We start from the raw sequence: 17,041 nt of genomic DNA on the forward strand, positions 1-17,041 counted from the left end.
AACTAACTGAATTAGTTACGTTGTGTACAAGGGTTCTGCAAAAGCTGTATTTCCATATTACAAAGTTTTTAAAGATAATTGTGTAATATATCAATTGTGTCCGCGTTAGATGTACTATTAGATGCAATGAACAGAATTGTGATACCATTTTTCATTGCTGAGTTACAGAATCGTAAACTCGATAGTTTCGTTTTCTGAAACATTGGGATTTTTGACAATTTTTTATAAAAAATTGAACTCCTAACTCAAAAATTCGAAACCAACAGTCACCAGATTTTAAGCTTTTCTTTTAAATGCAACAAACCTCGTCAAATGTGGTGCAGTTGTTGGCGAGAAAAAAGAATTCTGCTTTTACATGTATTTACTGGAAGATAGGAGCACCCGAGCTAAAACTTCATCTCAACCGCAAGGCGAAATTTACTGGTGACGAGCTGGAGTAGTCACTCTGTATGATGTGCATGGGACCCGCCGCGGTGGCTTAGCGACTGTGATGTTGCACTGCTATAAATAAGCACGAGGTCGCGGTGTCAAATACCGGCCGCGGCGGCCACATTACGATGGAGGCGTAATGCAAAAACGGCCGTGTGCCGTGCATTGGGGTACGTTAAAGATCCCCAGGTGGTCAGAATTAATCCGGTGTCCCCCACTACGGCGTGCCTCAATATCAAATCGCGGTTTTGGCACGTAAAACCCCAGAATGTAATTTCTGACGTGCATGGTGTGATACAGCAGGAATTTTTCGTCATAAAGCGACCCTGTACAAGGAGGCACCGTAAACGATAGCAATGCAGGAAACCAATCAGGAAAGAAATTAGGGGGCAAACATTCAAAACGAATGAACAGCCTGATTTGAGCGTGTAGTTCCGTTGAAAGAATCCCCCCCCCCCCCCCCCCCCCCCCGCCGGGACCCTACGCTACGGGAATACGCTACCATTAAAGACGAAAGAGAGAGAGAGAGAGAGAGAGAAGAGCCAGTAAGAGACTATCTCTAACACGGCGGTCTCGCCACATTGAAGCCAAGAACAGTTTCCCACGGTGCGTCACCGACAAAGAAATCCGAGAACACGCCACAACACAAACACGTACGTAAACGCAAGTCGGCGGTAGAGCACAAGTCCAATGTACAACACAGCGTAACACGAAGCTACCCTTCGGACGCCCTGCGAAAGGCAGCCCGAAACTGTCGTCTAGCAGAACACCATCGAACATTCGACAGACGGGGCCCCCTCGTGAAAACTTTTCGGTTCGTTCGCGTCTGTCGCCTCCAAAGCTTCCGCGCTCCGATCGGCGATAATGCTAGTAGTGATAAGGTTAACGCGTTGATTTCTGCGCGGCGCCGACAACCAATCACAGTGGATCTTTGTAACAACCGAGCACTTCCGTTATACTCAGTCACCGATGCAATAAAGCAAAGCCGGCGATAAGAAGGCGTAAAGGCAGTAAAGGGGCCGCAGTTCATTGCTTAGCCCTTCAGATTGCCTACGCTTTTCCGTTCGCGGATGGTCTCTCGTCACCAAGATATCCACGGATTTGGATTCGGGACTTTCAACGGAGAACGTCGAGCGAGAGAAAAGAAGGTTCTGCGGCGCTGGACAGAGAGGTTCTCCGCAAGACATGGTGCTTCGAGCGCAGTTTCGCGTCCCTGTGCCAAGTGCGAATACGCTCCCACGCTACGCCTTCCTTGCTGTGGCTGCGGCCTTGCTGCTCTTGATCACGGGGCTACAGTTCATCACGGTGCCTAGTCGATTCGCGTCCTTCTGTCCTTGCCCAGAAGACGTCTTGACACGGCAGGTACGTGCACCTTTGAAGCCCCCGCTCATTTTCTCGTTGCGTAATGCGTGTATATGCCACCGTGCAGATATAGTGAAGGTGATAGTAAAGAGGTAACGATGACGGCCGCGTGATGAAATGCTGGAATACATTCCTTGTCCATTCCGTATCGCAGGGTAGCGGCTGAATTAGCTCAGCACCTATGCCTTTCTGCTGGTCAGCAAGCAATCGTGATTTCGATTTTCATCCGCGATGGCTATAAAGCGAAAACAGGTTCGATGTACTGAGACTTATGCGCAAATAAAATAATTTTTCTGCAGCCCTTCCATAAGCATCTCTCATAGCCGCTGTGCTGTTTTGGGATGTAGAAATCAATCAATCAATCAATCAATCAATCAATCAATCAATCAATGTGGATTTAAATAGCTGTTGGTGCATGGAGCATGTTGGTGCATGCAGATAGAGATTTAGCTGCAGGATCAGGTGGTGAGGTTACCCGCCGTAGTTGCTTAGTGGCTATGGTGTTGGGCTGCTAAGCACGAGGTCCCCGTCGACGGCGGCCACATTTCGATGGGGACAAAATGCGAAAACACCCATGTACTTAGATTTAGGTGCACGTCAAAGAACCCCAGGTGGTCCAACTTATTCCGGAGTGCTCACTACGGCGTGCCTCGTCATCAGATCGTGATTTTGGCACCTAAAACTCCATAATTTTTAGGTGGTCAGGTTGTGCTTCTATGGACTAAGGCGTTAATAGTGGCGAAAGTTACTCGAAAAAATAATGCTGTTGGAGACAAAAAAAAAAATGCGGAGGATTTTATGTTACAGTTATGTGCGTGCTTGAAAAACAAAATAAAGTGCAAATTCATGCACACCGTCACTAATCTAGGGTTAGGATGTATTGACAAGAAATCCAGACAGCACATGATACCCTCTTCGACATGTGTCGAGAAGACCGCAGTACAATAATGGTTCCTAAAGAGGACTAATCCACCCCCCATTGCTCTAAATCGACGCACAGTTCCTGCTTTTGCTAAGCATAAAGTGGGCAAGTTAAGGTGAGGAAGGAGAATACGCGTAAAGTGTCCTTACGTTTGTACCTGCTCACTATGTCCTGTGAGGGTCATTTCTCTCTCTAGAGAGGGAGGCGGTGGTAAGAGGAAATGACTTTAGAACACGTGATGAGTCAGCGAATCTGCGTATGAGCTGAGTAGATCTCTTTTGTAATAGCACACAAGTGACTGGATCACGGTTCAAAATGACACCCACACACTCACGCACACACAAGCACGCGCATGCGTGCGATTGAAGATATTTACTATCCTGTCGTGTCCCTTCTCAGTTCTCGTTCTTCGCTTAACGGTACGAGAGCCGTCAAGATACGCGACCCACTATCAGGAGCTAATCCCCCTGTCGACACCCGCCTCCCTTGCGCTAGCGAATGCCGCTGGGTCGTTGCAGTTGCATGCCGAGTCGCTTGCTCCGCGGCGCTGCTTATCATGATCGTGCCACTAACTGAAAGAGGTACTGCGGATTAATGCACAATAAAAATGTGTAAAGGAAGGCGCCAAGATAAAGTTGCTGGCCAGAGGGAACAAGTCTTTATCAGGAAACCGCAAGTAAATAGGCATGCTTTGAAGCGTGATAATACGTCTACTGCGCGAATGCGTCGGTTTTCGAAGAGCAACTTTTCCTGCAGAGCTCGGTGCTCTGGAACGTCTCGAGGATTTGAAATGTCAGGTGTTTTCTAAACAAAGGCCTGAAAATTTAATCAGAAACAGAATCGCACCATTTGACATGGCATGTCAGCCGCATAGCTCAGAATGATGAAGCCGTAACTTCAACAAAATAAATTAAATTCTCCGGTTTTAAGTGCCAAAGCCACGATCCGATTATGAGGCATGCCGTTGTGGCGGACTACGGATTCATTTCGACCCCCTGTTCTTTAACGTGCATTCAATGCACAACACACGAGTGTTCTTGCATTCCGCTCTATCCACTCGATACGTTTTGCATTCCGTTCAATCCTGACCTCCGCAGCCATGACCAAATCCACGACATCTAGCTCAGCAGCAGGACGAGCTTTAACTTTTCTATGATCAGTAAGTCTACGATCTAGCAAGTATCTAGATTTAGATGTCCTTCAGGGCGAGATAATCATTCGTGTGTTATGACATGTTCACGGTATATCTGGTCTAAATTCACGAATGGATACTCTCGAAGGTACTTTCGTAAAACACTCCACGATGTCTATACTTTTTTTTTTTTCAAAGCGAAGCTTTTCTTTGCGAACCTCGCCGGGTTTCGTGACCGCGGGTGCTGCGGCCTGGCTGTTCTCTTGCCGAATAGGCCAATCAATCACGGCGGAGTACGAGCACCGCGCGCGCCGCTGTGATTGAAGCGTCTTGATTGAAGTTGTGATTGAAGCTACACGGAAGCGTCTTTTTGTGGGCAAGCAGACGAAGTTCCCTGGCAGAGTCCGGGCTCGCCAGTGGTATTGGAAGGACCTGGGTGTCTTCGTGGCCAGAACGGGCAGGCCTGTCAGTAAAGTCGTTGCCGACGATGCCATAGTGAGCGAGAAGCCACAGAAAGATTATGTTGTGCTCTGTTTCCTGAGCATGATAGTGTATTTTCCTTATGTTGGATACCAATTTCAAAGAACATAAAGCGCCTCGCAGTCATTTTAACAAGACTGAGTTTCACAGGAACATGGTGACGTGACTTGATTAACAGTTGTCGAATGAGAGAGAAGGAGAGAGAGATACAAGATTTAATGATATGCTGGAGATGTTGTCAGGCGAACATCCAGGCTAACATCTCCAGGTGCTGGGGGATGATTATGATATGGGGTGACCATTTTTAAAATTTCCGTAATTTTAAAAAATTGCCCGTCGCAGATAACGTAATTCTAGTTCTTGTGCTGGATTATTCAAAAAAGCGGACATTACTTGCACGAGAAATTGAAACACGTATTTAACTAATTAAAATAATGCACAAATTAATTTCTTAAGCAATTACTTTACGGCACATATTGAAATTTACCAATTGTAGCTGGTGAGCTTGAAAGGCATATCCATTAGAATGAATTTCCAGAATGACACCAGTTTAGAGATATGCACCGTATAACTCGCCGGAAAAATGCAATGTTATTCCACTTATTTTTTAGCATTTAGCATTTTTTTTATTTCTCTTATGCATTGAAGCACACAAGTAACTGGAACGCCCGTGTATTTCATCCCACACTTTGGGAAGTAGTATCTCGAAACTGGTGTCATCCTGGAGATTCATTTTAAGTCGATACGTCTTGCAAACTCACCGGCTACCAATTCCTAAATTGTAATATGTGCCATGAAGTAATTAAATAAGAAGTTAATTAATGAAATGTTGTTAATTAGTTTATTATGTGTTTCGATTTCTCGGACTAGTAATGTCCGCCTCTTGGAATAATCCTGCTCAAGGACGAGAATTATGCTATCTGCCCCGGGCGATTTTTTAGAAATGCCAGAAATCTTAAAAGTGATCGCCCCGTATACAGTGATAAACACTTGACAGCACATACAGTCACAGCACATACAGATGTTTCAGGCTGCAGCCAACGTCTCGACAAGAGGACGAAGTAACGAAGATGTATACGCTTACTTTGTCGAAACGCTGGCTCCAGTCTGATTAGATTTTATGTTAGACATGCGTTGATCACTTGAGGTCATTTTGCTACCGTTCCCCGCAGGTTGGCATCGAGCATGCCACGGCCGACGGCATCATGTCGCGGCGCATCAGGATCCAACGCGTGTGTCAGCGCTATGCGGCATGCGAGGAGCTACAGAGGCCGACCCCTGGCTGGGGCATCAACATGCCGATGCTCGGGAACAGTAGCACGTACTGCGTTCCGGAGCAGTGCCCCATCTTCATCGACAACGCACGATCACTGGCCTTCTGCTTCTTAGCAAAGGTATGCGAAAGCGCCGGTGACACTCGCGGAGCTAAAAAAAATGAATTATGGGGTTTTACGTGCCAAAACCACGATCGAATTATGAGACACGCCGTAGCGGGGAACTCCGGAATAATTTGAATCACCTGGGGTCCTTTAACGTGCACATAAATCTAAGTAGATGGGTGTTTGCGCATTTCGCCCCCATCGTCACGGAGCTGAAAAAAAAAAAGAAAAACGTAAAAATACCGAACGTAGCCGTTTCTGCCGAGTCGAAGAAATGTACAGCTGGCCTGCACTCGACAGCTAATGGGCAGTTGTTAATAAGTGAAGGCACCTGGAAAACTTTGTGCATAGAGGGTTGATGCCAACGTGTAGACAAACTCGCAGTTTCTAATGTTGCAGTGGAAAAGCCCCAAGTGTAGGATACTTCCGTTAAAGTTGAGTGTGGCACCAATTTTCACCGCCAAAAGAAATACCTAAAGAGGTGCCCGGTTCTGAGGAGGTGAGAGTTAGAAACACCGAAAAAAAAGCACCACGCAGCAGGTACGTTGCCACAAAAAGTTGGATCGGCCGTTTTGGAATGCCCTCTGCAACGTAACGAAACTCACTTGGCCCTAAAGTGAATGTTAAACATTTAGCGTAATTGATCTTAGTTAATTGACCAATTAAGCTCAATATAAAGATACTCTAAGGAGCGCCACATGACGGCAAATCATATGTAGTTGGTTTCATTCAGTTGCGGTTAACCTCTTTTTTTGGTTCAAGTTACGTGAAACACCCTGTGTATAGGTTCCTGTCTCGCATCACTTCGGGTCTCTTCACTTGTAAGTGTCGGATGGTTTAATTGGACCTCAGTCTTCCTGCCGTCATCATCATCAGCCTATATTTGTGTCCACTGCAGGACGAACGCATCTCCCTGCGATCTCCAATTACCCCTGTCTTGCGCTAGCTGATTCCAACTTGCGCTAGCTGATTCCAACTTGCGCTTGCAAATTTTCCTGACTTCATCACTTCACAAAGTTTTCTGCCGTTCTCGACTGCGCTTCCCTTCTCTTGGTATTCATTCTGTAACTCTAATGGTCCACCGTTATCCATCCTACGCATTACATGGCCTGCCCAGCTCAATTTTTTCCTCTTAATGTCAACTAGAAAATCGGCTATCCCCTTTGCTCTCTGATCCACATCGCTCACTTCCTGTCTCTTAACGGTAGGCCTAACATTTTTCGTTCCATCGCTCTTTGTGCGATCCTTAACTTGTTCTCGAGCTTCTTTGTTGATCTCTGTTGTGATCGGCCGTTTAACGTTGAAAACAGTCGATCACGGAGATAATGGTGAACGAGCCGACGACCCCGTCCGAGCAATCCCCGACCATGACATCTCATGGCCGGCAGTTGGGCTCTGTCAGGAGGGGACATTCCTTCATGTCACTCGTCATCCGCCCACACTGCCGCGCCGGAGACAAGGTCAATGTGCTTCCCTACACACCTGTACGTGCCCAATGAGGGGCCTGTGCTGGGCGTAAAGCCCTCTTCGGAGAAAACGTGCTACCCACCTCCGGATTGGCGGGACGTGGTGACATCCGTCTCCTGACGCCGGATTGGGGGAAGGCGACTGGACAAAGAGAACGAAGGGGTTAAAGAGAAAGGACGGACGCTTGGTGAAGGTCGTCGACAGCTTGAACTTGAACGCGAACCTCATATGTTCCGTATTTCTTGATAAAATCTTGTAAATAATGTAATATAAACTTGTTTGTAAATGTCTTGGGTGTCGTGCCCAGCCCCACGTCCTCTTACTCCGCCTACTGAATGGATACGACAAATTGTCGCACCCCCAGTCGCAACTCCTCCAAGTTTCTGCTCCATATGTTAGCACCCGTAGAATGCAGTGATTGTATACTTTTCTTTTCAACGACAGTGGTATATGCTCCTAGTAAGGATTTCGCAATGCCTGTCGTATGCACTCCAACCCAATTTTATTCATCTGTAAATTTCCTTCTCATGATGAGGGTCCCCTGTGAGTAATTGAATTAGTTAAACGAACTCCTTTACAGACTCTATAGCCTGACTGGCGATCCTGAATTTTTGCTCTCTTGCTAGGCTATTGAACATTATCTTTTTCTTGTGCATATTCATCTTCAACCTCAATCCTACACTTTCTCGGTTAAGGTCCTTAATCACTTGTAATTCGTGCCCATTGTTGCTGAATAGGACAATGTCACCTGCAAACTGCAGGTTGCTCAGATATTCGCCGTTGATCCTCACTCCTAAGCCTTCCCAGTCTAAGAGCTTAATTACTTCTAAGCATGCAGTGAATAGCATTGGAGAGATTGTGTCTGCTTGCCTGACCCCTTTCTTGATAGGTAGCTTTCTACTTTTCTTGTAGAGAACCAAGGTAGCTGTGGAATCTTTGTAGATATTTGCCAAGATATTCACGTATGCCTCCTGTACTCCTTGATGACGTAATGCCTCAATGACTGCTGGTATCTCTACTGAGTCAAATGCCTTTTCAAAATCTATGAAAGCCATATAGAGAGGTTGATTGTACTCCTCAGATTTCTCGATTACCTGATTGATGACATGGATATAATCCATCGTAGAATATCCCTTCCTGAAGCCAGCCTGTTCTCTTGATTGACTGAATGTCAAGTGTTGCCCTGATTCTATTTGAAATTACCTTGGTGAATATTTTCAACTATACTGCAAGCAAGCTAATGGGTCTATAATTCTTCAATTTTTAACGTCTCCCTTCTTATGGATTAGTATAATGTTGGCGTTCTTCCAGCATTCTGGTACACGTGAAGTCGTGAGGCATTTCGTATAAAGGGCCGCAAGCTTTTGACGCATGATATCTCCTCCATCTCTGATTAAATCGACTCTAATTCCATCTTCTCCAGCAACTTTTCCACTGGTCATGTCTTGCAAGGCTCTTCTAACTTCATAGCTAGTTATACAAGGAGCCTCTGTATCCTGTTCATCACTACTTCGAATGAAAGTAGCTTGGCTGCTCTGGGCACTGTACAGGTCAGTATAGAGTTCTTCCGCTGCTTTTACTAGGCCATCGAAATCGCTGATGATATTACCCTCCTTATCGTTCAGTGCATACATCTTGCCTTGTCCTATGGTAAGTTTTCTTTCCCTGATTTCATGCTGCGTCCATATTTTACGGCTTCCTCAATCTTTACCACATTATAATTTCGGATATCCTTTACTTTCTTCTTGTTGATCAGTTCCGACAGTTAAGCGAATTATATTTGATCGCTCGAGTTTGCCACTTTCATGCTTTGTCGTTTCTTTATTAGGTCCTTTGTTACTTGGGAGAGCTTACCTACTGGTTGCCTTACCTCCCACTTAAATTGCTGCTTCTGAGATCAGCTTAGTTACGGTTTCATTCATTACCTCTATGTTGTCTTATCTTGCTGTTCTAAAGCTGCATATTTTTTTTTGCGAGCAGCAGCCTGAATTGGTCTTCTTTTTCCTTTACTGCGTCCAGGTTCACCTGTTTCTTCTTGCCGTCATAAATAGCCGATACTCTAAGCCCCAATCGACGCACGCTTCCTCATTCCAATGCGCATGCTTCAGTCGCGCAGCTCGTGCGCGTTCTCACTAGGCCATACTGCGCGAATAATAGTTATTTTCAGCAGTGTCTATCGTGACCGTCATGTCGTGTATAGCCACAAGCTGCTTATCAGAGCGAGAGCGTGCCAATTTTTCTCACTTTGCACTGTGGCAGCTGGCGCTTCGAGACGCTCTGTTAGACTTCACTGCCTTCGAGATCAGGCCATATTCCCCAGCCATTTCCTCGTAGTAGCCAGCGCTAAGTAGACGCTGTAGCACCACCACCACAAGCGACCTCCAACATGCTCCTTCCTCTAGACCCAGTGGCGCAACGAGCGGGGGAGGGGGGAGTCGGGGGTTCTAACCCCGCTTCCTGAGGGCGAGTTTGGTGTTCTATCCACGCTAGCCATTACTGACATTCCTGAGTTCTCCCACTCCATCAGTCATAAGTGACCTCCTCAGACACTGCCACCACTCACTGCTGCCACGACCATTTAGGTATAAGAGCTTCAACGGATGACCACGTGCATTGCTCTCCAGACCGGCTTCTTGGCCCTATCAACCTCTTTCAAGAGTTTGGGTAAAACGCTGAAGAAATAAACATAGTCATCATACTTGGTGTCATTAATATTATAATTATTACGCATTTTGCTTGCTGTTGGATTCCTATTCTTACAGACTGTCAATCAGCATGTCGAGCCTACGCGAACGGCCATCTACATAAAATCGCATGTGATATTCTACATCGCCTCAACGCAATACCCCGCACCACGATAATTTGGACACCGGGACATGAAGGCGTCAGCGGAAACCATCGTGCACACACGATAGCCCGAGCTCACTGCAACCGGGCACTGCAAGAGACGCCAGAAGACCCAAGTCCAGACACACTACAATCTTACTACGATATACTGCAGCACTACCGCCTTTCGAGAAGAACGATGCCGACACCGCACCCATCCCTCACCAGAGCTGAAGCCACGACCTGGAGGCAACTCCAGACCAACACCTATCCTCACCTCACGCTCCTTCACGCGATGTACCCCACCCTTTATCAGCCCCTTTGTCCTTTCTGTACAGAGCGAGCTACCCTCTACCACACCACATGGGCATGCCAAAATATTCCCAATAACTCCCCAATCGAAACGCAACGCACGAGCAGTGGGAGATGGTGCTGACCAGCTCGGCTCTGGTTAAAGCAAGGAAATTGCATATTACGCAAAGTGCTTGCTCCCACCCTGGCAGAGATCCTGGATGCGCTACTGTCTAGACCATCCGCTAAGCGCAAGTGCCTTACTGCACTAATTCAGTTTTTCTAAGCAAATTGCGTCCGAGAACTTGTAAAGTACGACTTACACACAAGCTGCAGACATGATAGCTTCGGATTGTAATTCGAATATATGAGAAAACGTAACTTCTGTTACGCGGAAACTGCAAGGACAAAGCCCTTTTCCAGCTGCAGTTAGAGGTCTGCCTGAGTGGCCGCAGCTGCTAGGTGGAGGTACGGTGTTTGGACAGCGTTAGCCCTAATCTCGATTACGGTCGCAGCACACGCTGTGCCACAGATGCAACAGACAGAGCGCCTACGCATCAAGGACAGATACATTGTGTGCACACGTTCGTCACGCGCACAACAAGTTCGTCACGCGCACAAGCACGTGTGAGGAAGTGCAGCATGCACGCTCATGCTCCTTGGCCCTCCGCCAAGCGCAAGTGCGCTATTGAACTAATTGAATTTCTCAAAGTAAGCTGCGTCAGAAAATTCGTAAAGTGCCACTTACACACAAGCGGCAAACATGATAGCTTGGGATTGTAATTCGTATATACGAGAATAACGGCATCGTTATGTGACGATATCGCCTGATGGCGTAATCTAAGGATGTCATCACGTCAAACATGACGTCACGCGACAACGTCTTCGTCAAGTGGTGATGTCGCCTGATGACGTCATGCGAGGCCTCTTGGAGAAGCAGCACACTGTGCACTTCCCGCTTATTTGCACAGTCTCCGGGATCGGCCCACATTTTTGTGTGCGCACCGCACACGCGGACACGAGAGATGTCGACCAACTAGAGGCTAACAGGTTCGCCGTGAAAATCTGTCGTGCCCCCGCTTTCGCCGTTACACCGTCGCCGTCTTTCTGCTGTCGTTACACGACGCTCGCGTGACACACACAATTGCTCGGCCTTCCCCAAATGTGTTAGATTATCTGGTAACGCTTTGCAGAACCACAGACGACGCTTGATAGCGAGCTACCTGCAAAATGCTTCGCACGACATCGATTCCCACAGTTCTTGTGATCTGAATCATTCTTTTCTCCTTTTTATTACAGTAAGTAAACTCTTCATCCGCCATGGCTGATCCTTCCTTACAATAGACATGGTTAATTACTCTTTTCGGATTGCCATTGCGTCGTTTCAGGTGGCCTCTACTAGCGTGAAGACCCTATTCCGTGATATGCTGGGCGTCAAGGTCAACCGCTCCGATGACGGCCCGAGCAGCTGGGAAGAGCTGCACCGAGAATTCCACCATCAGACTCACCGGCTTGGTCCGCGCACCCTATTCATGCACGACGGCGGCAGGGGTTACATCAAGGCCCTCTTCGTGCGGCATCCGTTCGAGAGGCTTGTCTCGGCGTACGTCGACAAGGCACTCAGGCACGTGTACCTCACACTGGCAATTTAGCCCTACTGAGCCTGCCGCCTTGGGGAGATTGCTCGTGATGCTCAGTTCTTAACGGTACCTTGTTGCGCAGTGAAGAATCTGAGAATCACTATAATTTCTGACAATCTGCTTTGTGATTGTTTTCAGTGGGCGGAAAAAGTGGAATACAATACTAGCTCAACACAAAACGACGTCAATAACAAGGCACCACTGATTGAACATAAACACTCTGATGCATTCGTAGACTATAAAAAAATGAGAAAAGACCCTAATCCTTGTCTTAGGTGTCTGCTAGTGCTACTCGCACCTCGGCGTTGGTGTAGGGCGGGAAACCGACCTCGGAGGAGGGAGTGAACGGAACTGGCGGCACGCACACGCACGCAGGAGCCACACACACAAGCCGCCACGCACAAATGAGCGAGCGAAGGAGGGCGAGGAGGGCGCGACGCGTAGCACCCTAGCGGACGGCGCAAGAAGCGCACCTTACGCGCCCCCTCCGCCGTTGACGTGAGATCATGTAACGAGCGCCGGTGCGCAGCTGGCGCGCGCGAGCAAGCGACGGAGCAAGTGCTCGCCGGGAGAGGAGAAGCGAGAGAGGAGGCAGTGACGTCACCCCTCCGCTGTGTTAGGCAGGCGTTCACTCTGTGTGAGGTGGTGTGTAGCTCACATTAGCTTGTTTTTATTTTAATTAGTAATAAGCGGGTACCCTTGGTTTAGGTGTCACGTCACTGATGACGTCATTTCTGGTCTTTGAGTTTCACGGGAACCTGTACTGATGCGGTCGGTATCTAAAGTGTACGATTATGTGCTTTGCTGTACGGCAATTAGACCTTCCTTAGTTGTTAATTTTTCCTGACGCTAAATTAGCTCTTTACTGTACTAAACATGTGCTCTGATGTCATATCCATCATCGACCATAAGTAGAACCATCGATCTGTTTTTATTTTTTATTATTTATTTTTAACTTCATCCCATCTCTGTGACAAACCGGAAGTCGGTCCCTAAAAGGAAGTTGCTGCGCAAGAAACAAGAGTGTCACTCGGTGCTCGCGCCACTAAAAAAAAAAAAGTAGGAAAAAAAAGACGCAGTTTAGCCCGAAATGCGCAGCATCGATTTCCATAGCAAATTAGTAGACAGCTATAAGAAGTAAGGATGGTAGTTTTGTCAGGCCGTATAAGCTCGTAAACATTCGCTTACTAACTAAATTAACAAGCATGCTGTCACGCGAGCACAAGCAAACATTAACACATCTCACTCGACGACCGAGCTCACTAGCTGTCAAAACGCTGGAGTGACAAAGCGGGACACCATGCAGCGAGAGAATTGACCTTCGTGCTGCCCCTCGCTTCAATACGAACTAAGCGGCGAGAACACAGCGCACACGAAGCTATCAGCACTCGGCGATCTCTGTCCCCCATCGCAGATCGCTTTCAAGATAGGGTCCACGTAGCCGCGCCAATATCAGCCGCCGCCGGAGTAGCACGCCTCCCCCCCCCCCGCCTTCCTTCCGTCTCCCGGTGCCTTGCGCGCGATGGATGGCGAGCTTCCTCCCCGCTTTCCTCCCTTGCGCGCGCGAAATTGAGCCACCATCGGCGGCTCGCCCTCGCACGCTTTCGCTCAAATATACAGCATACGGCGCACGGCGACGATGTTATCCCCCATGGACTTTATACGCAACATCATGGCAACTGTGACGGCAACGACGACAGTAGAATTGTTATTGCAATAAAAACAAAATCCCTGGTCAGCGCCCTGTGGCTATAAAACCTTGTGGCCGCGCAGCACTCGATGACGGTGACCAAGTTTGTTATTGGAAAAGTGCGTGGAAGCATGGATGAGCTTTTATACTACGTTTTGAAGCCATTGCAGACCACCACATTAAAAAATTTAATTAAATATTGCGTTTTGTGTGCCAAAACCACCATCTGATTATGAGGCATAATCTCCATATACCGCGTTATGTCTCGTGTGTCTGTCAGCGCGGTGGTGTCGGAATGTTTGCGAGAAATATCGCGTGTTATCTACTGAATGATTCCTGGGTATATCACGCGGGCGATGAGTGACGCCGCAGTGGGGGCACCCAATTAATTTTGAACACGTATGACTTTCTAATATGCACCCAAATCATGGTACACGAGATATATTGCATTCCGCCCCAATCAGTACGCGGCCAACGTGGTCGGTGTCCGAAACCGCGACCTCGGCCTCGGCGGCAGAACGTCATATAGCCAATGAACTACCGCAGCTCGTATATTATCTGTTTTTGTGCGCGGTTCGGCGTATGAGCTAACCGTGTTGGGAAACTGAGTGGCAGGGTCGAGATAGTTACTACAAGGCAAATAAGGTGTCGAGCCTACGCTTGAGGACTCGCAAACCGTATAACTAAACCGTATAACTAGAAGAAAATGAATATTTAAAGTCTGAGGTTTATGCGTGCCAAAGCCACGATCTGATTTTGAGGCACGCCGTGGTGGGGGGCGGCGGATTGATTTTGCGGAGGTTGCTAAACGTGCACCCATTGCACGGTACACCAGCTTTTCCTTCCGCCTCCATCGGAATGCCGTCGTCACAGCCGGGATCGAACCCGCGACCTCGACCTCAGCAACGCAATGTCATAGTGACTGCGCTACCCCGGCAGGTAGAACAAAACTAGACGTAACAATTCACGTACATTTATCACTGCATTAAATGTCCAGTTATGATGAAAAAGTTTCCGTATCCGCTCAGATTATCAGAGCTTGATCTCCAATATTTCGCAGGCCGCGTTCCGAGGTGATGTGGTTCTACAAGACCTACTGGGAGAAGATACCCGGAGTCAAGACTGAAAACCGCACTCCTACGTTCGCGGAGTTCGTCGACTTATTGCTGGCCACGCCCGTGCGGGAACTGGACGAACACTGGTCTCCGTACTACTCACGCTGCCAGCCCTGCCTGCTGGACTACGACTTCGTAGGCAAGCTGGAGACAGCGGACAGGGACTTTCCGCTGCTGTTCTCCGAGATCGGCGTCGACGGAGGACGCTTCGGTCGCATACACGTGAGCCGCAGAGGGAACACCGGATGTGCTTCGCGAGCCAACGGCAGCCAAGCCAAAGCAGGATCCTCGGCAGACTACTTTGCGACGCTATCGCGGGACCAAGTCATGGGGCTGTACTCGCGATACTTCTACGACTTCGAGCTCTTTGGATACGACTTTAGGGACTACCTCACGTAAACAGTGGTTGGTCAAGGAAAGGGATGAACATTTTAAGGTACGGAGAAAAGCTAACTTTGTGGCGTGCTCAAGCGGGCAGCCAGAGAAGGATCATAGCCGACCAAAAAGTGGTAAAGGTTAATGAGTGGCAATTACCTGTTAATCACCTGCGTAGGTTAGGAGTTGGATGTTCGAAGGCACATAATGGCTCTGGTAGACGGGGACGATCGAGGCGAAGTAGCGCGAGTCACGGTACAGCTTGTGTTTTAGGAAATGTTGAAGACGAAGGCTAGGGAAAAACGAATGACAGGGAAGGCTAACGCGGGTTACCCAAAGTCAGCTGCTGTGCACAGCAGGAAGGGTCATCGTGATGGGGAACAATCATCCCGACATGAAGATATGGCAGGTGTTACGTGCACGGTGAGAGTGTACCACTCAGTTACGAGCATTGGTTTGTTGGCAGAAACTGTAACGCTCTTGTGTCAGTGACGTTTGACGCCACTGTTTCATGATGTGGAGTTGCAGCAACAGTCTGCTGTCTAGCAGGCTTGGCATTGTTAGGAAAGAATTTCCTTGGTGGAGAAGGGCTTCAAAACTCTGGCGAACCGCGCGCACGGTGCGACAAGAGGTAAATAAACAAGAGAGATCTGAGCGCTCCGTCATCTGCGCGGTTTCGCCGTGTTATACAAAAACCAAGTAAATCAGCTTCATGCTCTCAAGGACGTTCCGTCGAGTTCCGTTGATCCGTAAATGCCATAGCATAAATGTCATAGCATTGCGTAAATGCGTAGCATAATGTAAATGTCATAGCGTAGCGTAAATGTCATAAGCAAGATGCTCGTTTTGTAAATATTTCTTTAAAAACACTGTTTTCTTCTCAGGAACGAAGCAAGTTGGACTGATATTTAAAAATATAATCAATTAACATTTTGTTCGCTTATAATATAACAATGTGACGGTAACAATATGACAATACGTTGTAGCAGTATAACGATATGACTGCAAAAGTATGACAGTATGTTATAGCAACACGACGGTAACAATAAGCCAAAGACAACACCTTAAGGTAAGGTGCCTGAACTAAATACTCATTCCAACATTTGCTTTAATCAAACAAGTGAGACAGTCGCAATAGCAAACAGTTCTCCTGCGTCAATATCATTAAACGATGAAAATCATCATGTAAGACGCTTGTGTGAATAAAGGATTCAACACATGTTTGTGTCTGGAAGTGCCTGCACAATTTTCCAGAAGCGTGTTATAGGTTTGTCACGGAGTTTTTGTTTTTGCGCCAAGACAGTGAGTCCGAGTATCTAGGGGATGGGCCAACTAAATTTCGCCTTGTGCACTAAGTTGCGGGGACGTATTAGTTGTGAGTGAGTGAGTGAGTGAGTGAGTGAGTGAGTGAGTGAGTGAGTGAGTGAGTGAGTGAGTGAGTGAGTGAGTGAGTGAGTGAGTGAGTGAGTGAGTGAGTGAGTGAGTGAGTGAGTGAGTGAGTGAGTGAGTGAGTGAGTGAGTGAACTTTATTGGGTCCACAATAGACGCGAGTAAATGACGCATTAGTAATGCGAAATATTTCACTGGAGACCGCGGCGACTAATTCCTGGATATGCTTTCCACCTTCATTCGCAAAGCTTTGTGCTGTACATTTTCAATTTGTGCAGAAAACAAGCGTTCAGTATAACGTCGCGAGACGGTGTTGGCTCCTCTGGTGCTTATTAATTGTTTTAAAGAGAATGCTATCACCTCACGGCGCAATTCCCCGTTTCTTTCCAAGCCACAGTGCCCGAACTTTCGCGCCTTGGTGCACCGAATTCTCTGCGCATCCTTGCAATATTTTTGCGCCAGTCTTGGGAAGTCACGCTGGCGCTGATAGCTCTAGATACAAGTAGTTGCAGTTTCATATACCAGGACACGTCGCAGAAAGATG

At 47.6% G+C, this 17,041-nt stretch overlaps 1 protein-coding gene across 1 annotated transcript; it reads left to right on the forward strand.

The window, feature by feature from the left end:
- Positions 1 to 1,194: 1,194 nt before the first annotated feature.
- Positions 1,195 to 16,354, forward strand: LOC119441833 (carbohydrate sulfotransferase 13). The gene is made up of 4 exons (XM_037706463.2): positions 1,195 to 1,791; positions 5,498 to 5,719; positions 11,677 to 11,912; positions 14,679 to 16,354. Exons 1-4 carry the CDS (start codon positions 1,615 to 1,617, stop codon positions 15,130 to 15,132), a joined length of 1,089 nt encoding a protein of 362 aa, XP_037562391.1. The 5' UTR covers positions 1,195 to 1,614; the 3' UTR covers positions 15,133 to 16,354.
- Positions 16,355 to 17,041: the final 687 nt, after the last annotated feature.

This window comes from Dermacentor silvarum, chromosome 2 (genome assembly GCF_013339745.2).
Source record: "Dermacentor silvarum isolate Dsil-2018 chromosome 2, BIME_Dsil_1.4, whole genome shotgun sequence".
Classification (NCBI taxonomy): domain Eukaryota; kingdom Metazoa; phylum Arthropoda; class Arachnida; order Ixodida; family Ixodidae; genus Dermacentor; species Dermacentor silvarum.

Bases quoted from the DNA above. Each gene is read 5' to 3' on its own strand.
- LOC119441833 (XM_037706463.2), top strand. From the start codon at position 1,615: ATGGTGCTTCGAGCGCAGTTTCGCGTCCCTGTGCCAAGTGCGAATACG. The intron at 5,720-11,676 runs GTATGCGAAAGC...GCGTCGTTTCAG, and splicing joins CCTTCTGCTTCTTAGCAAAG to GTGGCCTCTACTAGCGTGAA. The intron at 11,913-14,678 runs GCACGTGTACCT...AATATTTCGCAG, and splicing joins TACGTCGACAAGGCACTCAG to GCCGCGTTCCGAGGTGATGT.